Raw genomic sequence first — 22993 nt, forward strand, 5'->3', positions numbered from 1 at the left:
AGGGAATGAGAGAGGAAAAGAGGGGATGAGAGGGGAGGGGAGAGGAGAGGAGAGGTCCCCAAGACAGAGCCCAGGTTGAAGACTGTAAGACCTGGTAAAGTGCCAGAACCCGGATATAAGATATTCGTATTGTTACTGGCAGAAGCCAAAGGAAGCTTGTGTTGGGGAAATGGGCATAGGGCCAGCAGGTAAACAGGGCCCATCATCCACCTTCAGCCTTTCTCCCTCCTCAGCCCAGGACCCACCCAGCTCCCATCTGGCATCCTGGTCTCCGAGCATCTCACCCTCCATTCCCCAGCTGTCTACCTCAGACTTAGACTCTTAGCTTCCCTACCTTCTTAGGCAGCTGTGGCAGCTCCCCTACCTCTCAGCCCCAATACCCCTCTACCTCATCCTTCCTAGGACCAAGGTGTGTGACTTGTGCCCTCCCTCCAGTCCTTAGCAAGCCCCCTCCCTCCAAACTCTTCCTCGTTCCCATCCTTCCCCAAGACGACCCCTCCTCACCCTCTCACCCTAAACCTAAGCTCCTGCCTTAGACTTCACCTCTATGCCAGGATTTTTGCTCACCACACCCCACCTCCTGCCTCTGTCCTGCCACTGACCTAGCATCCCCCTCCAGGAAATTGGCACTATCTCTGGGACAGCTGACCCAAGGTGTGGTCACCAGGCTCCATTATAAAACCCAATCGATGGAGTTACTATGAAGCTCCTGGGACCTGAAGGTGAGATTGTCCTGTGCCACACTGGACCCCTGCCTTCTGCTCTCCTTCAGGGACACAAACATCCCATTCTCCAGTTCTTTCTTCCCTCTGGGGTCAAAGCATCCATTCCCTGCCCCTGCTGGGAACCCCGGTCCAGCACTCCCTTTGCCTCCATCTTTCCCACCTTAGAAGTTGGCTTATGATGGCAGCTAGGTCTGCAGCTCGAGAAAGAGAGGGTTCTCCTTCAGTAGTACCCGCTGAAAGTATTATGCACATATAAACCACTTTCATTCTCCCTTACAGAAATGGGTGCCCAGGGAAGCTGGTGGGTGTTCTGGACTGGAGTCAGCTTCTTGCTGGGTGAGTATAAGCTGGACTCTTGGGATCAATCTATGTTTCCTGCCTGCTCCCCTCTTCATTCTCCCCATGCCTGCTGTCTGGCTGTCCTTCACTATTGTCTGTCTAGAGGCTGTGCTGGCTTTTTTCAAGGTTGCCTCGTTGAGAGACACCCTCACCCCTTATCTCCCTTCCTTTTTCCCATGGAATACTCCTCTGCCTACACCCTTGACAAAGGCCTGTGCCTGGTCTCTGCAGGGGGAAGTGGTTCTCCTAGCCATGTTCTAGGGGAAACTGAGGTACCATGGATGGGTTTCAATTCAATAAGCCCTTAGTAATCACAGGATTGCAAAAGGCAGAGGTAAGAAGAGAGAGTATTCCAAGCATGGGGGACCTTTATTTAACTGAACAAGGAACGTGTGATGGGGAGGAACGCGTGAACTGCCTGAAAACAGAGGCTGCATTCGGCTGTGATGGTCTGGAAAGGCCTGCGCCCCGCCTCCCCACCCCATGTAGAGGAGGGTCCCGAGGAGATCTGACCTTTAGAAATTTCCGTTTTTCGGCTGTTTGGAGGCTGGATCTGAGAAGGCAGAGGCTGAAGCCTATGGAACAGTGTTGGTGAGAGGTGAGAAGGAGCTGGCCTAAGCTGGGGGCAGGGGGTGTAAAGGGAGATGGGGAGAAATTGCGGAGGCAACATTAATGAGGCTGGGGAAGCGATTAGAAAGGGAGGAAAGGAGAGTGAAGATGTGAGGAAAACTCTGAGGAGTGCCCTCCAAGGAACAGGAAAGTCAGGAGGAGGGCTAAGTCTGGGGAATGATAATGAGTTCAGTTCGGGCCAGGGTGAGTTTGAGAAGCCGATTGGACTTTCAAGTGCAAATTCCAGCAGGTACCAATTCATATAGGAAGAGAAAGAGAGGCCGCATAGGTAGGCTTGGAAGTCATCTGTATGTTTACATACACACATGTGCATATACATGTATGGATGGACCCACATATATGTGTATTTATATTGTGTGCATGCTGTGTATAATATATTTATATGCCTGTCTATAGGAATATACACACGTATATTTAGATATCTATATATGCATCTTGTGTGTAATATATTTATACACATGCATGTATGAACACCTACATATTTTATATGTGTGTATATGCGCACTATGTATATTTATATATACGCATGTATGGATACACATATACATACGGACAGCTTTCCTTGGGTGTTTGGCTGTGAAAGAGACAAAGGGTGACAATTCAGGGGGAAGTTTTGTTGTTTTGTTTTGTTTTTAAGAGCAGGGAAATCTGGGCATATTTATAAGCAGCAGGGAAGGAACCACTAGTTAAAGCAGGATGAAAAATTAGGGCAATCAGGAATCAGCAACATTGTGGAGTGCACTATGAAGGCACTGGCAAAGCCAGACAACAACCTCCACCCCAAAAAAGTCCTCGAACCCAGGAGCTCCTAGCATTTATTAAACACCTACTTTGTACCAGGCACCGTGGTAAGCTCCAGGGATACAAAATAGGCAACAGATGGTCCCTGCCCTCAAGGAGCTTATAATCTAACAGAGGGTTGAATTGGGGTTGGGAACAAAATAAAAGGAAAACAAGCTACATACAGGATAAATTGAAGGATAGTCTCAGAGCAAAGACCCTAAGATTAAGTAAGGGAGGACTCTTCTTGCAGAAGAGTCAGTTAATAAGCATTTAAGTACCTACTATGTACCAGGCATTGTGCTTGAGGATGCAAAGAAAGGGAAAAGACAAGCCCTGCTTTCCAGGAGCCCACAGTCTAATGAAGGAGACAACATGGAAGCCACCATGTACCAACAATCTCTACACAGGATAAATAGGGCATAAGCGACAGATTGGGAAAGATGTCCTATAGAAGTCCTGATTTTAGCTGGAATTTGAAGGAAGCCTTCAAAGGAGTGAGGAAGGCAAGCATTCCAGACTTGGGGGACAATCAGGGAAAATGCCCGGAGGCAAGAAGAGATGGAGGGTTTTGTCTGTAAAGCATGGAGCAGACCAGAGTCATTGGATCGGAAGCTGGGTATATGGAGGGGAGTAAAGTTTGAGAAGATCTGAAAGGCAGGAAGGGGCCAGGTCATGAAGGGCTTTAAATGCCAGAGCATTTTATATTTAATCCTGGAACCACTGGAGTCTAGTGAATGGGAGTGGGGAGAGGGAGGGTAACAGGGGTAGACCTGAACATTACAAGATTTGAGAACTAAGGGGAGGATGGGCAGGAGTGGGGAGAGACTGGAGACAGGCAGACCCTGCCCCCCCAGTCCAGAGGTGAGGTGATGAGGGCCTGCACCCGAGTAGGGCCAGTGTTAGAGGAGAGAAGGGACATCTTCAAAAGCTGTAAAAATTGGCAAGACCTGGCCGCAGATAGGATATGACTTAGGTTGTCCTGAGCGACTGGGAGTGTAGTGTTACCCTATACAATAACAGGGAAGGGAGGGAGGGGTTTCTGTTTCAGAGGAAAAATAGCAAGTTGTGTTCTGGACATGTTGAATTTAAGGCTTCTAGGAGACATCCCATTCAAGGCAGTTGGAGATTCAAGGCTGGACTTTGTCTTCCCTCAGTCTGTCCCTGTGGGGTGACCCCAAACCTTGAGGCTGGACTGTCTTCCCTCAGTCTGTCCCCATGGGGGACCCCCAAACCTCTCTCCCACTCCCTAGAGCAGGCTCCCAAGACTTCTGAAGGGTGGGTAACCGCAGCTGGACAGAGACTCCTCACCACCTTCCTGCAGAATTATGAACCTGGCTACAGCTCAGCCCGCCTCTACCTCCTTCTCTCCAGTCTCACCAACAGCCCTGCCACTATTACCATCCTAAGCCAGGTGACCAAGACCTCAAAGACTGTTGTTGTGAGTACAGGATAGACAGTCACAGTCAATGTCAGCAGTGCAGCTGAAATGACCAATAATGCACCTTTCCATCAAGCTGTCGTAATCAGCTCAGACCACGCCATCACAGCACAAGTGGTCAGTGCGAAGCCAAACACAGCTGAACTGACAATGGTCTGCCCTGTAGAAATGCTGGGCACTGAGTACTTGGTGCTCACCCCTCCAGAGACCTCAGTTTACAGTGTCTAGCTAGGAGTTTGCAGTTCTGGCTGGTGCTTCTGTCAGCATCAAGCTGAAGGGCATGGCCACTTTCCAGGGCCGGTTCCATCCAGCAGGTAGCGCTCTGGCTGTGGAGCTGGGGCCCTACGATGTAGCCCAGGTGTAGAGCTGACCTCAGTGGTTCTCGGGTTGTGGCCAATACCCCCATGGCCATGCTCTCTGGCCATCGCTGTGCCCAGAACCACATGTCCTACAATCATGTGGTCGAGTGGCTGCTGCCTCAGACTCACTGGAGAGCCTCTCATGCAGTCCCTGCCATGTCGTCCTGGGCTCACTATGATGTGGCCTATGTAGTGGCTGGTGAGACCGCACAGTTGACTTTCAACCACGGGGGCACCACTGGCTCTCAGGGGCTCCAGGATGGTGATGTGGTTGAATTTGATCTCTATCCATCCTACCTACTCTGCAACTCAGCCAATGCCGGCATCCAGGTCCATTTCTTCGGTACAGGGGCCAAGCGAGGGTCAGTGACCTACAATCCCTTCCTGGCTGTGATCCATTCATCCTATGTGATTAATAGGCATCTGGGACTGAGGGCATTGCCCTACTGGTAGCAAAGACAGCTGTTGTCAGAGACGTCACTATAGATGGTCGGACTCTGAGATCAAAGATCACTTGGGCATCTGTGCCCCGCAGTGAGTTCTCCTATGCAGAGGTCAGTTTTGGGACAGACAAATGGCAGGACACACAGTGCTGAGGCTGGAACTGCCTTTGGACTGCTGACTCTTGGGCTGGCTCCTTCTGTGGGGTTTGGGACAGCAGCTACACATGGCCAGGGTGAGTGATGGAACTCCCTAAACTAGGCTCTCATCCCTTAGTGGTGGTGGTGGGAAGGAGTCTAACCCATCAGCCTTCCCTCACCCTCGTCTCCTCAGGCCTTTGTCCATGTGACATCCTCCCTCATCAGTAGCAGGTCGACCACCAGGTGATGAGTTTTTCTAGACATAGCAATTCATCAGAGCACACTACAGACCACTTGGACAGAAAGAGGAAATAGATGAGGAATCTGGCAAGCAGATCACATGTCTGGCAGATAGGTGTGGTCTAGTAGTGATAGGGGATTTCAATTTTATAGAAATTTACAAAAGCAGCTTCTTCTTAATTTACCTTAATGATTATTTGATCCTTTAAAAGGTAGAGAGGAACCAATAAGGCAGAATTCCATATTGGATTGAACTCTTATCAGTCAGTGGTGGGGTAGAAATGATAGCTAGCAAACTGACCACTGCCTCCTGGAGTTCGTGATAGAAAAGGAAAAGCCAGGCACATTCTGGCATGCAACCTAAATGTTATCTTATTTCTTTACACTTTTGAATTTAAATTTTTATTGAGATCTCCTATTTTCCCAATATATCCTTTTAACCAGAGAGCTACCTACCCCTTGTGACACAGATAATATACACAGTGTTCCATACCCATCATTCCCCATCCTAGATTCAAAGAGAGCAGATTTCAAAGAGTCCAGAGGAAGGACAGGTCGGGTTCTGCAGACGAAAATTCCACAGGGGATATCTGGCTAGAAGAGATAGGAAACTCTCAAGAATGAGATTCTAAAGACACAAAAGAATGCAAGATCCAGTGAGAAGATATTGAGAGTTATTTGAAAAGATCAATGTGGCTGAACAGGGAACTTACCAGCTAACAGATGATACACACATGCACACACACATGTGTATGTGTGCACAGGGATGTGTATATACATATATGTATGCAGTGTGCATGTGTATATATACGTATGTGTGTGCTTTGTGTGCATGTATATGTACATATATATGTATATACAGAATATAGAAGGAATACCAAGTAAAAGAGGCCTGAAGTGAGAGAGGATGAAGACTGACACGATAATAATATAGTGTTGAGAATGTCAAAATTAAGAATTAAGAGACTAGTGAGGAGAACTAAAAAAAGGTTATTAAAAAGGTTTTGGAAATCTTTTAAAACTAAATTTAGGGGAAGAGGAAGACCAAAGGAAAGAAGGCTGCCTGGGATGGAGAGAAGCAATGACAGATTCAATGAAATCTCATCTCAGTTCTGTTTTTTGCTGCCAAGGAGAAGGAGTCTGGGACTAGAAGGCAGGAAATGGCCAGTCGGGAGCTGGTAGCCCAGATAAGCAATGGGCTCAGCACAAAGCGCCTGCTGCCCTCCAGGAGCTTAAATCATCATTCCCAGGTGAATGTGCCCCTGGGGGGCTGATAGAGCTGGGAGAAAGGATCCCCGACCTAGGTCAGCCTTCTCTGAGAGACCATGCACCTAGATGTGGTCAGACCTGGATGGCTGATTAAGTCATTAATGGTTCGGTGTTAGTTCGGGAGAAGGTCTCTAGCAGGGCGTCCTGGGCATCTATGTCGGGCCTTATTTCAGTTTAACAGTTTTATGGATGCCAGGGTTCAAGGGCATGGGTTCTCTTATCAAATTTATCAAATTATCACTTATCAAATTTGCAAAAGACAGAATACTGGGGAGGATAGTTAAAAACAATAGGTAGCAGTCAAGAACTAACAAAGGATAGTTAATTATCCCATTAATAGGAGGAAATGTAAAGTCTTAATTTGGGGTCTAAAAAAATTCCCACACAAGTACAACAGGGTCAAGAGCTGGTTAGATTGCAGTTTGTTAGATTGCAGAGCTGAGGGTTTAAGTGGACCACAAGCTCAGTGTGAGTCAACAGTGAGATGTGGCAGCCACAAAGGTTGGGCTGCATTGACCAGGTAGAATGTTGGGCTGAACTGAGTAAGATCACACTTAATAGAGGCAAATGTAAAGTCTTGCCCTAGGGTCTAAGAAAATCTCTCTGGGTGAAGATCTGGTGAGATAGCAGTTTTCTGAGAAAGAACTGAAGGTTTAAGTGGACCTCAAGCTCAATATGTATTCACATTGGGATGCAGCAGCCAGGAAAAGGTGACTGAGATAAGCAAAGCTTCCAAAGATAAGGAAGCACTGCTACTCTTCCCTTCTCAGACCAGGTGGGTGGTGTGGTGGTCAGTCCTGGATGCCATAGTTTTAAAAGGATGTTGACAATCTGGAAAGTGTCCAGGGGAGGGCATCCAGGATGGAGAAGGGCCTCTGATCCATGGCATTTAAGAATTGACCAAAGGTCCCACAATTTGGAAGATAAGCTTCACAACAGGGACTGGTGTTTTTGCTTTGTAGCTCCAGCCTCAATACAATGCCTGGCACATGTTGATACTCGTAGAACACATTTCATTTTCTCCTTTCCCAACTCTTTCCTGCCTCACTCCTCAGCTACCCTTCTAGATCTCACCCTTCCCACGTCTTCCCCAGCCTCTTATCCCCAATCGCTCCTCCCCAAATTCTCCATTCCCCTCTATCGGCTTCTCCCCCACCCTCAAATGTCATCCTTTTCTCCTTCTCTCTCTTTCTAGTCCCCGTGACCACAACGGAGGCCTCTTGCTCCGGGGTCAAGTGTGGGTCCCAAGAGCGCTGTCAGATGGTGAATGGGAAAGCAGTGTGCTCAGCTGCCTCAACAGCCACGTGTCGGGCCGAGGGGGACCCACACTACACAACTTTTGATGGCCGTCACTATGACTTCATGGGGACGTGCTCGTACACCATATCTGAGCTGTGTGGCTTTGATGACACCCTGCCTTCCTTCAGTGTGGAGGCCAAGAACGAGCATCGTAACAGCCGGAAGGTGTCCTATGTGGGCCTGGTGACCGTCAGTGCCTACAGCCAGGTGGTCGCCTTGGTTCGAGGGGAACAGGGCTTTGCCCGGGTAAGCTGAGTACCTGGGGATGGGGCAGGAAGGGCTGGTCAGGGCCCTGTGCCAGGCATCCTATCTGTGGTCTGCTCCTTGAATCCAACCCTCAGATGATGCAAGGGAAGAGAGAGAAAAGCATAAAGTAAGGTCTCAGATTTAGAGTAGGAAAGCATTTCAAAGGTCATGTACCCCAACTCTCTCATTTTACAGAAAGCAAGACTGAGGACAGAGGAAATAAAGCAATTTGCACAAGGTCACACAAGGTCCTCTGGTTTCAAAGCCTTCTTACTCTTCCACACACGCCCAATAGTCCTGCACCTGGTCTGAGTGGGGAGACATGGTCCCCTTCCCCAGCCAGGAAAACACGATCCTATCCTTGGGGAAAGCCCCAGTCATCCTTGCCCTTACTATACAAAGAGGAGCTCATAATTCCTGAGGGGACCTAATTTCAAGGAAAGGGGAAGAGTTACCCTGGGTGACTTTGTGCCAGCAGTGGCATGAATATATGATGAAGTAATCAACACAAAAAGACAAAGACATGGGGCTAGGTGAGTCATATAGTCAAGCTATAGATTGATTTTAATGGAGTTACTGACAGCATTTTATACAGGTTAATTGCTGAGATATCCTGACTTCAAAGAAGAGTACAATAAAGCTTTGATTAAGTTTTTCATCTCCTTGTTCCTGGGAGCGAGACACTATTTTTCCTCAAGGCTAACCAAATTGAAACATTTATGTTCTCTCGCATATAGATAACCAGACTGAAACATTTCTGTCATCTCCCATATAGATAATCAGCTACAAAGGCAGGTTTTCTTTGCCAAGTCTTCTTACCCTAAAATTGGCCTTGCTATGCATAGACCCATTCTCAATTGACCCTGCCTTGCAGAGGTCCAAGAGGCCTAAACAGGATATAGCTGGCTCCCCACATCACTTCCTGGAGGAGGGGAGCTCTGAGCTGGGCTTTGAATGTGAGGAGGGATGTTGTGGGCAACCATGGTGCTGACCAGTCCCTGCTTCCCTCCACAGGTCAACAACCAGAAGTCTCTGCTGCCAGTGTCCCTGAATGATGGGAAGCTGCGGGTGTTCCAGAGTGGGTCCAAAGGTGTGATAGAGATGGATTTTGGTCTCCGCGTCACCTACAACTGGAACGCCCAGCTGACTGTGACCCTGCCATCCCGCTTCCAGAATGAGGTCTGTGGTCTCTGCGGGAACTACAACGGGGATCCCTTGGATGACTTCCTCACCCCAGATGAGAGTCAGGCGGCCAACGCAGTAGAGTTGGGCGAGAGCTGGAAGCTGGATGATGGTGACCAGTTCTGCTCCGAGGACTGCCAAGGAGGCTGCCCTAGCTGCACCCCCGACCAGACCCAGAACTACAAGGGTGACCAGGTCTGCGGGATGCTGAACCTGGCAGAAGGCCCCTTTGCCCTCTGTCATGATATCCTGGACCCAGAGTCCTTCTTAAACGACTGTGTTTATGACCAGTGTGCTACTGGTGGTGACCGGCCCAGCCTCTGCCAGGCCCTGGATTCCTATGCCACAGCCTGTCGGGAGCAGGGGGTCTCCATTGGGGACTGGAGGACTCCTGCTGGCTGCCGTGAGTGTCTGGGGGAGGTGAGAGGGTGTGGGAGCAGAGGAGACAGCAGCGGAGGGGCTGGGCAGCAGAAGCCAGGGAAGAGCCCCGCAGGCAGGATAGTAAATGACATCTTCCTGCCTGTGCATCCGGCCCCAGCCTGGCTCTACACTCCCTAGGGTCAGGATCTCTAGGAACAGACCATGGTGCCTGGGACTATGAAGGCCACATCCTGCCTTGGAAAGTTGATTGGAGAGCTATTACCTCACCCTGAGTCCAGCTCCAATTTGGGGGTGGGGGTGGGCAGGGTGCAGACAAACAGCCAATAAGCACCTACTATGTGCCAGACGCTGTGCTAAATGGGTTTTCCCATTTGATGGCACCTGAGATAGCTCTACTGACACCTTCCCTGCCTTCTCTTGGCAGCAATGACCTGCCCTGCCAACAGCCTCTACTCAGCCTGCAGCAATGCCTGTCCAACGACCTGTTTCGAAGCTTCAGCCCCCTCGGATTGCGATTCCCGGCCATGCGTGGAGGGTTGTGTGTGCAATCAGGGTTTTGTGCTGAGCGGGGATGCCTGTGTGCCCACCTCGGATTGCGGCTGTCAGTACCAGGGTCTCGTGCTGGCCCCCGGGGGCAAGGTCTGGGGAGACAACTTGTGCAAGCAGCTGTGCGTGTGCAATGGGAACACCCAGCAGGTGCAGTGCCAGGACACAGGGGGCTGTCCTACTGGGGAGCGCTGCCAGGTCCAGAATGGGCTCCGAGGGTGTTACCCAGAAAGCTATGGGACGTGCCAGGCCTCGGGGGACCCCCACTACACCAGCTTTGACGGGCGGCACTTTGACTTCATGGGCACCTGTGTCTACCTGCTGGCGGGGTCTTGCGGCCAGGATGCGGCACTGCCCGACTTCAAGGTCCTGGTGGAGAATGAGCACAGAGGCAGCCAGGTGGTGTCCTACACCAGGGCTGCGCGCGTACAAGCCCGAGGGGTGGAGGTCGCTGTCCGAAGGGAGTATCCTGGCAGGGTCCTGGTGAGTGGAGGGCTTTAGGGTGGGAGGGAGGGACAGCCTCCATGTACACAAGGAGCTGAGGAGATGGATGGGCCCTGGTCTTAGGTGATTGCTTCAGTGAACCCTGGCTGGGTGGGGGTGCTTGGATTTGGGGTGCCCTTGGCTTGGGTTTGGGTCTGGGCTGTGTAGTTTGCTCATTAGTTTGACATGCTCAGTGTGGAGCTTATAGGCTAATTCATTCATTCATTCAAGAAGTATTTTTCACATGCCAGGCACATGCTAGATGCCAGAGGTACCAAAAAAAAAAAAAGGCCAGGTCCCTTTGTCCTCAGGGAGCTTACACTGAATTGGAGGAAACGACTGGAACCGATGGGCCATGATTCTGACCTCAGTGGTCTCATCTCTTCCCCCTTCCCCTGCATCTAGGTGGATGGGGTGCTACAGTACCTGCCTCACCAAGCAGCTGAGGGCCAAGTTCAGGTTTTCCAGAGTGGCTCTAATGCCGTGATCAGAACTGACTTTGGCCTGACAGTCTCCTATGATTGGAATGCCCTGGCAAAAGTCCAGGTTCCAATCAGCTACGCCAGCGCTCTCTGCGGCCTCTGCGGGAATTTCAACAATGACCCCAAGGATGACTTCACCCTGCAGAATGGGAGCCTCGCTGCTAATGCCTTGGACTTCGGGCAGAGCTGGCAGGAGGAGACGCTCCCTGGGTGTGGGGCTGTTACTCCAGGAGAATGCCCGCAGCTGGATGATCTGCTGGCCCAGCAGTCAGAGAGCAAGAAGGAGTGTGGGCTCCTGAAGGACCCAGAGGGGCCCTTCCGGGACTGCCAGGCCAAAGTAGACCCTGAGGACTTCTTCCAGGACTGTGTGTATGACAGGTGTCTGCTGCCTGGTCAGTCCGATGTGGGCTGTGATAACCTGGCTGCCTACGTAGCTGCCTGCCATGCCGCTGGGGCCACTGTCCACTCCTGGAGGAGTGACCAATTCTGCCGTGAGTGAATAACTCTAGGGAGGGGGCCCTGGGGAGAGAGAAAGAAAGGAGGGAGAGTAGGGGGAATCCATGAGGTAAGAGTACTAACTCCAAAGATCTGGGTTCAAATCCTGCCTGTGACACTTCATACTGTACAACCCTGGCCACATCGGCATACTTTGGGCCTCAGTGTCTTTCTCTGTAAAATGAGGAGTTTGGACCGGATGATCTGTGAGGGAGAAATGATCACCACATCCACGGAGAGACAGAAGCTAAGCATCTAAGGGACAAGAGATCTGATGTGAGGAGATCCAGGGCCCCAGACCCAGGTATAGGGGAGCGAGAGATTCAGGCCTCAGGTGACCCCTCCTTTCTTCCCCTAGCTCTGACCTGCCCTGCACACAGTCACTATGAAGAATGCTCCCGAGGCTGCCCAGCATCCTGTAATGACGTCTCTGTCCCTGGGGGTTGTGGCTCCGAGTGCCAGGAGGGCTGCGTGTGTGATGACGGGTTTGCTCTCAGCGGTGAAGACTGCATCCCCCTTGCCGAGTGTGGCTGTCTGTTTCAGGGTTCATACTATATAGTGGGCCAGTTCTTCTACCCTGGCCCTGACTGTGACTACCTCTGCCAATGTGGGGAGGCGGGCATTGTCACCTGCACTCCCTCCACCTGTGGGACCCATGAAGACTGCCAGGTGGCCAATGGTGTCTTGGGCTGTGTGGTTGTGGGCTCAGCCACCTGCTCAGCCTCTGGGGACCCCCACTACACCACCTTCGATGGGAAGAAATTCGACTACATGGGTACCTGTGTCTACACCCTGGTCCATACCTGTGGTTCTGAGACTGACTTAGAGGACTTTGAAGTCCTGGTGGAGAACGTGGCCTGGGGCGATGGCACTGTCAGTGTCACTCGGGCAGTGACTGTCATTGTGGCTGGTGTCACCTTGGTGCTGGAGCAAAATCAATGGCAGGTCAAGGTGAGACAGAGTTCAGAGTTCCCAAAGAGGGGAGGGCAGAGGGCTGGATGCCTTGGGTTGGGGCTAGGGAAGCAAGACATCTCTATTCATGGTTGGCATCACCCTATCATGTCCCAAGGCCATCCACCTTTCTTCCAGGCAGTAATATAGGATGTGGGATGAGAAACCTGCATTCTACAGTGGATCCTGAGGCCTTCTTCCCTCACCCCAGGTAGATGGAGTGGCGCTGAACTTCCCTGTGGTCCTGCTTGATGGCCGTGTCCGAGCCTACCAGAACGGAATGGACGCTGTGATTGAGACCGACTTTGGTCTGAGAGTGGCCTATGACCTCGCCTACTACGTCCAGGTCACTGTCCCTAGCAGCTACCACAGCAAGCTCTGTGGCCTGTGTGGGAACTACAATGGGAACCCGGAGGATGACTTCCAGAAGCCTGATGGCGAGCTGGCCACTAACCCTGGAGCCTTCGGAGACTCCTGGGAGGTAGCTGTCCCTGGCTCCCCCTGCCTCCCTGTCTGTAACCCCGACTGCACTGAAAATGTCGAGTGCAAGCCTGAGCTGGCTGAAACCTATGAGCAGGAGCGGTACTGCGGTTTCATCACCAGCACCGAGGGGCCCCTGGCTGCCTGCCGCACCCTGGTCAGCCCCAGCGGATACTTCGAAGATTGTGTCTTTGACCTCTGCCTGGGCGGGGGCGGTGAGGACATCCTATGTAACCACATTCATGCCTATGTGTCAGCCTGTCAAGCTGCCGGTGGCACTGTCCAGTCTTGGAGGAGTGACAAGTTCTGTCGTGAGTGATCCTGGCCAGGGGGGAAGGATGGACAGACTGAGGAAGCCAGGAAGAACGCTGAGGGACAAAGGGGAAGGCCGAAGGTTGGAGGTGGAGAACTGAGGGACAAAGAGAAGGGGCGACTAAGCTACAGGAAGTGAGACTGAGGCACAAAGGTGGGGGAGACCAAGGGAGAGAGAATTGAACGACATAAGAAACAGAGAAGTGAGGAGAGGCCACAGCCTGTTTCTTCGTTCCTCGGGCCCTTGGGGTGCGTTGGTGATAAGGACCCCTGGGTGAAGCCAGATTATTTCCTTCCAACCCCTCAACTCTGCTCTGCCTCCTTCCCTGTCCCTAGCTTTGGAGTGCCCTCCCAACAGTCACTATGAGCTGTGTGCAGACACCTGCTCCCTGGGCTGTGCGGCCCTGAGCGCACCCCTCAACTGTCCCAGCACCTGCTCAGAAGGCTGCCAGTGTGATGTGGGCTTTGTCTCAGATGGCCAGGCTTGCATACCTGTCCAGGACTGCGGCTGCTACGTGGATGGCAGATACTATGAGGTATATCCCACACCTGCTCTGGAGCCTGTCTTGAACCCACAGACCTCTTGGCCCAGCCAGCCCCTAGACTTGCCTCTGCCCCGCCAAACAGCGGCTCCTCCATGCCCTGTGCCAGAGCTACCTCTGAGCTGAGGGAGCCCAGGCAGAAGTGGGCCATGGCTTCCCCTGGGTACATGTGAAATCCCCATGCCTTCATTCTCCACAGCCCAACCAGTCTGTGCTGCTCCACAACTGTACCCAGCAGTGCATGTGCCATCCCGGGCAAGATCTACTCTGCCAGCACCATGAGTGTGCTACTGGCCAGGAGTGTGAGCCCTCAGGAGGCCTCCTGAGCTGTGTGACCAAAGGTGAGCAGTCTCTTTGCCTGGAGGAAGACCCTGAATTCACCAGACTCCCAGGAAGGTCAGGGGGATGGATGTAGGGGCTCAGTGAGGGCTGGAGGCTGGACCCTGCAACCTTAGAGGCAGAGAGGGACTGTCAGACACCAGGGATTAGGCTGAGGGCTGGACACGGGGGTCCCAGGGGTAGTGGGGCCAAAGTGGTTAAAGGGAATGGAAATTTGGGGGCTCTGGAGGGAGAGCCAGAGGGTTTGGAGGGGACTGCCTGGGTCTCTGTTCTCCTCAGTCTCCTTTGTACCCCTAGATCCATGCCAGGGTGTGACCTGCCTGGAACAGGAGACATGCCAAGTTCAGAACGGCCAGGCGGTCTGCGTCCCCAACTACCAGGGCACCTGCTGGCTGTGGGGTGACCCCCACTATCACTCTTTTGATGGCCAAGAATTTGACTTCATGGGCACCTGCTCCTATGTCCTGGTAGTCCTGTGCGGGGGGTCCTCTAGCCTCCCCAACTTTACAATCACCACCAAGAATGAACACAGAGGAAACCCTTCAGTTTCATACGTGCGCCAGGTCACTGTCTCTGTCTATGACACCGACATCTCTATCCACAGAGACGAGATTGGCCAAGTTCGGGTGAGCGCCTGGCAGAGGGAAAGGCTTCCCCATCCCTGCTGGCTCTCTGAGCAGTGGTTAGAGAGACCTCCGACATTGGAGCACACAATCAGTAGAATCTGCTCAGGGATATAGAAACTTTATGCCCAGTCAGAGTAGACAGAGGGCTGGACTGGTGAGTTAAAACCTGTGTTCATGACTCACTTTTGTGGCTGAGAAGCTGTGTCACCATGGGAGGATCATAATGCCTGACTCAGTTTCCCTCATCTGTAAAATGGCAGTAATGCTACCTGTGCCTCATGGGATTGTTAAGAGGTTCAAATCAGAGTCCTTTAGAAATGTCAGCTATTGTTAATGTGATTATTGTAGACCCCAGGGCCCTGTGCACAGAAGCCATGTGTCTGAGTGGGGGAGTCAGGATCAAAGTGGAGGAAGTACCTGGAGTCATGGGGTCATAGATTTAAAGCTGGAAGAGACCTTAGAAATCACTGAACAGAGCTGTCTCATTCTATAGATAAGGAAACCAAGGCTGAAAAGGTAGAATTTGAGTCTTTTTCAAGCATTCTCTCCCTCTTTCCCAAGCATGGCTTTCCTTGGGGTAGGGAGTGAGGGGCTTGGCTAGGAAGCCTGCTGCCTGGCCTGATGTCTCCTCCCCACTCTGCCCACTGACCCCTAGGTGAATGGTGTGTTGACCACTCTTCCAGTGAGTATAGCTGGAGGGCGCCTCTACGTGTCCCAAGGCCCAGGCATAGCTGTGCTGGACACCGACTTTGGCCTCCGCGTCACCTATGACTGGGACTGGAGAGTGGAGGTGATCCTGCCCAGCAGCTACCACGGGGCCGTGTGCGGGCTGTGCGGAAACTTTGACAGTAACCCTGCCAACGACATGGCCTTTCCCAATGGGACCCTGGCACCCTCCATTTCCAGCTGGGGCGGCAGCTGGCGGGTTCCCGAGTGGGACCCTTTCTGCTGGGATGAGTGCCAAGGGGACTGCCCGACCTGTGAGGAGGATCAGCAGGAGCTGTACCAAGGTCCTGACTTCTGTGGGCCCCTGGCCCCTGGAGCTGAAGGCCCCTTGTCTGCCTGCCATGCCCACATCAAGCCCGATAACTTCTTCACTGGCTGTGTCCTGGACGTCTGCCTTGGGGGCGGCTCTCGGGACATCCTCTGCCAAGCCCTGGCCTCTTACGCGGCCGCATGCCAGGCTGCTGGCATCACCATTGGAGACTGGAGGACCCAAGCCGAATGCCGTGAGTGTGAGGGGTCCCCAGTAGCCAGCCCCCGGCCCCCATTCCCTGTAGGGACCCAGTCCCTCTACCCCATGCCCATCTCTCCAGTGCCTACCTTCTGCCCCTCTATCTCTCTGCCCAGACCACCCCCCCCAACCAGCACTGTTTCTGTGTCTCTCTTACAGCTTACCCTTGTGGGGCAAATAGCCACTATGAGCTGTGTGGTACAGCCTGTCCACCCAGCTGCCCAGGTCCAAATCCCACCCCACCATGCTCTGGAAACTGCTCTGAGGGCTGCCAGTGTGATGACGGCTTCATCCTGAGTGGCAGTGCCTGCGTGGCCCTCGAGGGCGGCTGCGGGTGCTGGGCGAATGGTACCTACCACGAGGCCGGGGCTGAGTTCTGGGCCGACACCAGCTGCTCATCTCTGTGCCGCTGCGACCCTGACCAAAACCAGCTGCTCTGCTCCCCGGCAAGCTGCGGGACAGGCGAGGAGTGCGCCATCCTGTCCACAGGCCTCCTCGGCTGCCGCCCCCTCAGCAGCGTTGTATGCCAGGCTTCTGGTGACCCCCATTATACGACCCTAGATGGCAGGTTCTTTGATTTCCAGGGCTCCTGCGAGTATCTCCTGAGTGGGACTTGCGCTGACCCCAAGCCCGGAATAGAGACCTTCTTTGTCACTGTGGCCAACTCCCACCGTGGGAACCAGGCTGTCACATACACCCAGGACGTCACACTGCATGTGTATGGCCATACCTTTGCCCTCAGCAGCTCCTTCCCCCGCAAGCTGAAGGTCAGTGATATTCGGAGGGCGCCAACCTGGGTGCCCAGATCTCTTACATCCCTTCAGCCAACATCTGTGCTAGGCACCATGCCAAGCCCTCGGGACCCAAACATAGAGACTTTAATCTAAAAAATCCCACCCCACTCCTGACCTCAAAGTGCTTACATACCACCGGAAGGATTTTTTTTTTTGATCTTTCAATTTCATCGCTGTAAAAACCCTCTCCTGCACCAGCTCAGCAGTTAGTTAGTCTTAAAATTAGTTTCCAAGGACACTGAGGAGTTAATCTACCAGCCCATAGTTAGCTACCAGCAGCTAGACTTGAACTCAGGTCTACCAGCTACCTCTCCACTGGTGGCTCAAAGGTTAGGAGCACACAACATGTAAATAAACGGCAATCCGATGGGGTAAAAGAAGACTTGCTGACTGAAGGGGTGGAGATCAGGGAAGCTTGGAGAAGAAAGTGCCTCTTGAGCCGAGCCTTGAAGGAAGATGAGGATTTTAAGAAATGATAGATAGGGGGCACATCCCAGGAAGGGAACCCAACTTCTGTAAATGCAGGAAGGCAGAAGACGGACTGCTGGGCTTAGGGAGCAGCTTGGAAGACAGTTTTGATTGGACTGAAGATACTGGGGAGGGGGAGGGGGCAGGGTCGAGAAGGAGGGGTGGAGAGGGGAGATAGAAAGGGCCTTGAATGCCGGGCTAAGGAGTTTGTGCTAGAGGCCTGGTCAGACCTGGGCATCAGGAAGATGATTTGGAATCACTCCAGACCCGCGCCCAGTCCCCAACCTGCCGAATGTCTAACGTGGCTCTCCTGCTAGCTGGCTGTGCTGACTTCTCCTCTTCCTCCTGCTCACATCCACTGTCCCACCCTGACCACAAGCTGAGCTTCCACACTGACTAGGGATGCTGACCCTGCCCCACAGAGTCCCTCCCCAGAGTGGATCTCCAATTCGCCACACTCCACTCCAAACACTGACCAGTCACACTCCCCTCCCCCCACCCCCACTGAATGCCCAACACTTTACACTCTCCACTAACCAGTCACACTGACCGCTCCCATGGACCTCCACCATCAGCATTAATGTGGCCATCTTCATTTCTCACACGCCTTCCTTCCCTTTCCTCTAGGTGGATGATGAGCTGGTGTCCCTGCCCTTCCAGCTGGACACAGGCCTCCAGGCATACCTCAGCGGCTCAGACGTGGTGATAGAAACTGCCTTTGGCCTGAAACTGATCTTCGATGGGGATAGCTTGGTCCGGCTGCAGGTCCCCTCTCAGTACGCCGGCGCTCTGTGTGGGCTCTGTGGGGACTACGATGGGGACCCTGAAAATGACCTCACTCCCAAGGGTGGCGAGCCAGGCGATGACCCCGTGGCCTTTGGCAACAGCTGGAAAGTGGGAGGCGATGAGGACTGTGGTGTTTGCTCTCCCAGCGACTGCCCAGACACCTGCAGTGAGGAGGACCAGGCTCAGTTTGGAGGCCCCGAGGCGTGTGGGCTGATTTCAGCTACTGATGGACCCCTTGCGTCTTGCCATGACCTTGTGGATCCCACCCCCTATTTCAAAGACTGCTTGCTGGACACCTGTCAGGCCCAGGGCCATCCCAGCGGCCTCTGTCCTGCCTTGGCCACCTATGTGGCCGCCTGCCAGGCTGCTGGTGCCCAGCTGGATGAGTGGAGGCGGTCAGACTTCTGCCGTAAGAGCCCCCTCCTGCCACCCACTTTCATCTTTGGACACTCCCCCAGAGCCCACCCCTCTTTTCCTTCCCCAACATTGTCTTCCGCCCCTGGCTCTTTGGACCCTCATGTCTTCCCCCCGCCTCAAATCCCCTGATCTTTTCCCCTCTCTGTCCCTGTCACTCCTGACTCCCTTATTCCAGCTCTGCTCCTCCCATTGATGCCCCTTCCCCCTCCTCCTCCTCCTCACTCTCTTCTTCCCCTCCTCCTTCCACTCCCCCTTCCCTCTCCCCCCTATCCCTCTCTCCCTTCTCCTCCTCCGTCTCCTCCCCCCCCCTTTTCCTCCCCCTCCTCTAACTGGTTTCTTTATCCCCCAGCCTTCTCCTGCCCTGCTGACAGTCACTATGAGCTCTGTGGCGACTCGTGCCCCATAAGCTGCCCGGAACTGTCCGCCCCTCAAGGCTGCGTCTCGGCTTGTCGTGAGGGCTGTGTGTGCGATGCCGGCTTCGTCCTCAGCGGGGACACCTGCGTGCCTCTAGGCCAGTGTGGCTGCCTCCGCGAAGGTCGCTATTACCTCCTGGGGGAGACCTTCTTCCCAGGGGATGACTGTGAGCTGCGCTGTGAGTGTGGCACCGGTGGCGTGGTCACCTGCTATGAGGGGTCTCCCTGCGGGCCTTATGAGGAGTGCCGCCTGGAGGCTGGTGTCCAGGCCTGCTACCCGACGGGCTGTGGGCGCTGCCTGCTGTCCAGCAGCATTCACTACGTGACCTTTGACGGCCGGGTCTTTGATTTCTACGGCTCCTGCTCCTATGTGCTCACCAAAGTGTGCCAGCCCCTGCCTGGCTACGAGAACTTTACCATCATCCTGGAGAAGGACGCCAGCGGAAACCTAGAGCGCCTGCTGGTGATCGTGGGTGACCAGACTGTGAGCCTGGGCCGAGGCCTGAAGGTGAGCGGCCCACACGGCCGGCAGAGTGGAAGTTTGGGGAGGCGGGCTCCTCCTTCCCATAGCGGAACCCAAGACCCAAGGGACACAGAACAGGCAGACAGGAATGGGCTGCAAAGATACTAGATATCCAATACAATAGAAAAAGCGCTGACTGGGAGTCACTCATGAGCCCCGGGTTCAAATCCTGTGTCCCCCCTGGGACTTTAAGTGACCCTTTGCTTCTTCCCCTCCCACAGGAGATCAGACTAGATCCTTCTCTGTTCTAAAACTTTGAGTCTAGAGACCCCAGAGACCATTATGTTAGAGACAAGGAAACTGAAAAGCATAACTTAGTAAATAGCAGACCCCAGCCCAGCCGTTTGTCCAGGGTTAAGTGGGAAGGGCTCCCAAGAAGGGGAGCGGAGCTGAAAGGCCCCCATGGGTACTCTGTGTCTGCAGATCACTGTGGATGGGGAGCTGGTGGCGCTGCCCGTGACTGCTGGTTCGGTGACGCTGACCCCGGAGGGCCAGAATGTGATCCTGCAGACGACCCAGGGGCTGCGGCTTCTTTTCGATGGAGATGCCCACGTGCTGCTCTCCGTGCCCAGTCCTTACCATGATCACCTCTGCGGGCTCTGTGGGGACTTCAATGGCAATTGGAATGATGACTTCCTCCTGCCAGAGGGCACCGTGACCTCAGATGTAGACACCTTTGGGGCAGCCTGGCGTGTGCCAGACTGCTTCGGGGACCTGACCTGTGGGGAGGGGGCAGAGGCAGGTTGCTGCCCTGTGTGTTTCGCGGAGGAGACAGCTCCTTACGAGAGCCTTGAGGTGTGTGGGCGGCTCAAAGACCCTGAGGGCCCCTTTGCCGCCTGTCATGCAGTGCTCAGCCCCTCAGAATATTTCCGCCAGTGTGTGTATGACATGTGTGCCAGCCAAGGTAACACCAGCTCCTTGTGCCGCAGCCTGGGCACCTACACCGCAGACTGCCAGGCCGCTGGGGTCGCTCTGCAGCCTTGGAGGAGCGTTAGCTTCTGTCGTGAGTAACCATGGTCAGGGATCTAGAGCAGGGGGAGGAGAGTACGGATGCCAAGCAGGCCCTTGGTGAGGCAGGGGGTGCCCAAAGAAACAGCTCTTCTCTTTCCAGTGGTTAAAATGATGAGTAATCATGTGTAATGCTTTCATAAAATGTAAAGAAGGCTTCATATGTATGAGGTAGGAAGGCAAAGCTAGGCAGCAGTATGTCTGAAAAGGCTCCAGGGGTTTCAGTGGACTACAAGCTCAGTAAGCACCAGCAGTGATGGGGCAGGCCAAAAAAGCTTCCTGGGGTCCCACTTCCACGTGGAGGGGCAGGAGGAGCACCCAGGCCTCACCATCCTCACATTTCTCTCCTTTAGCACTCTGCTGCCCGCCCCACAGTCACTACTCGATCTGCATTTATGGGTGTGAGGCCTCCTGCTCTGTGCTCTCTGGCCTAGGGGGCTGCACCACCCGCTGCTTTGAGGGCTGTGCTTGTGACCAAGGGTTCCTGCTGTCCCAGGGGGTCTGCGTGCCTTTGAAGGACTGCGGCTGTGTTCACCAGGGCAGCTACCTCCCGGTAAGGCTCGGGATACCTAGGTCCTGGGGAAGGGCAGGAGAAGGGGGACAGGACACCTGGGAGAATGCCCCCAGCCCCAGGGGCCCATGATGGCTAATCTGAGCCCCTTGTCCATCTACTGACAGGGTAACTCATCCTTGGTGTCTGAGGATTGCTCTCAACAGTGCACGTGTGCGCCAGGAGGTACGCTGAGCTGCCAGGCCATGAGCTGCCCCTCGGGGAGCGTGTGCCAAGTTCAGGAAGGATCTAGAGGCTGCAAAAGCCCCGCTGGCATCAGCAATCATAAGACATCATCAGACTCCTAAGATGTTTATTGGACCTGGTGGCTGAGGGAGGGGGTTGGGACAACAGACCCCCTTCTCCCAATGAGACCATTTCTGAGAAACGTTAATAAACTTCTAAATACAGTCTGGAACAAGTCCACATTTCAATGTGTGTTTCCTCTCCCCAAGGCATTGAACAAGCTTAGAGGGAGCACCTCGGTCCCATGATGACTTTTGTCTCTGTATCTCATCTCATGGTCCTCACCCAAGGCTAGGGAAATTCCAGGGGGAGAATCTATGGCTGCAAACTCCCAAAGGAGACTTCATCCTATGGCCCACTTGACCTTCCAGGGTCTGCTCTTTCATCTTTGGACAGGAGAGAGATAGATTCTGGGAAACTGGACCATGTCACTCAACTGATCTGCCCCAGGAGCTGTGATTCCTAGTTACAACTCCACCTTCACCATTAGACCTCCATAGCAGAAAGGTTTCCCAACCCGCCCCCCCCTCCCAATATTGTGCATAGATAGGCACACTCATACACTGTTGGTGGAGCTGTGATTTTGTCTAACCAGTCAGTCAACAAGCATTTAGCACTACCTATGTGCCAGGCACTGTGAATAAGTGTTCTAGGATATAAAGAAGGGCAAAAAGAGTTTCTGCTGACATTCTAGCACAGTAGACAACAAATAACTACATGCAAGATACATATAGGATAAATCAGAGTTAATCTCAGAGGGAAGGAGCTAACATCAAGGGCAACTGAAAAAGGTTTCTCGTAGGATGGCTTTTAGCTGGAACGTGAAGGAAGTGAGGGAAGATAGGAGATGGAGAAAAGAGGAGACACAATTCCAGGCATGAAGTACAGCTAGGGAAAATGCCTGGAGTCTGGAGATAGGGAAGAAAGCCAATGTCAGTGGACCTCAGAGTACAGTTTGTGAAGAAGAAAAGTGAAAAGGCTGGACTAGGATATGCAGGATTTTAAAAGCCAAACAAAGGATTTTACATTTGGTCCTGGTGGCAATAGGGACCCACTGCTGTTTATTGAGTAGGGGAGTTCATAGTCAAATCTACACTGTAGGAAGATCACTTTAATAGCTGAGTGGAAATCATTCTGGAAAACATCGGTAAGATGGTGACTACAATGTCTGTGTCCTGGAAAGAACAGATAATCACCAATAATAATAGAGTTTGAAGGTTCACAAAGCACTTTTACATATACTCGCTCATCTGGCATTTATTAGCTATGTACTTAAATGCCAAGAATTATGCCAATGTCATTGGGGAAAATCCAGTGGTTTTTAAATATCACAGAGACATCCCCCATTGCCCTATAAGGAAAAATTATCATATTCCTAAAACAAACTCCACTAATAATTTTTGGCTCATGTTTGATTAAAATAAAAATAGGACATTCAATTTAAAATTATTCAAATGGTAACCGATTAATCGTTCCTGAGTTATTTTAATTTTTAAGTTGGAGATGTTTCAGGAAGCCAGGTCATTGAGAACTATAGCAGATACTGCTGCCTTTTTTATGTCCTACACAAAGATCATTTAACTTCGTGTTCACACGATTCATGCGAAAATGCAGCAAGCAGCTAGATGGCCCAAGTCATCTGTGTTATGACCCCATGCCAATTGGCTAATGGCCACAGCAGTAGATTACATCCACATGGAAATTTGTCCAACAGGCACCAACACCAATTTGACCTTGTTTGTGCATGCACTGTATTATATAATCACAGAGCTGCATGCAGTCCCTGTCAGACAGAGCAAATTCATCAGGACTGATCTCGGTTTTGT

General features: G+C 52.7%; 1 protein-coding gene across 1 annotated transcript; it reads left to right on the forward strand.

Moving 5' to 3' along the window:
• Positions 1 to 1422: 1422 nt before the first annotated feature.
• LOC118836325 (Fc fragment of IgG binding protein) lies at positions 1423 to 21229 on the forward strand. The gene is given in 22 exon segments (XM_036743650.1): positions 1423 to 1513; positions 3728 to 4140; positions 4142 to 4281; positions 4283 to 4689; positions 4692 to 4840; positions 4842 to 4950; positions 7560 to 7909; positions 8924 to 9494; positions 9897 to 10501; positions 10907 to 11474; positions 11837 to 12429; positions 12641 to 13220; positions 13558 to 13757; positions 13963 to 14104; positions 14400 to 14728; positions 15384 to 15957; positions 16122 to 16729; positions 17852 to 18419; positions 18777 to 19348; positions 19787 to 20366; positions 20725 to 20924; positions 21050 to 21229. Coding segments are annotated over 22 exon segments (8529 nt in total).
• Positions 21230 to 22993: the final 1764 nt, after the last annotated feature.

The sequence above is a fragment of the Trichosurus vulpecula genome, chromosome 2 (assembly GCF_011100635.1).
Source record: "Trichosurus vulpecula isolate mTriVul1 chromosome 2, mTriVul1.pri, whole genome shotgun sequence".
Classification (NCBI taxonomy): domain Eukaryota; kingdom Metazoa; phylum Chordata; class Mammalia; order Diprotodontia; family Phalangeridae; genus Trichosurus; species Trichosurus vulpecula.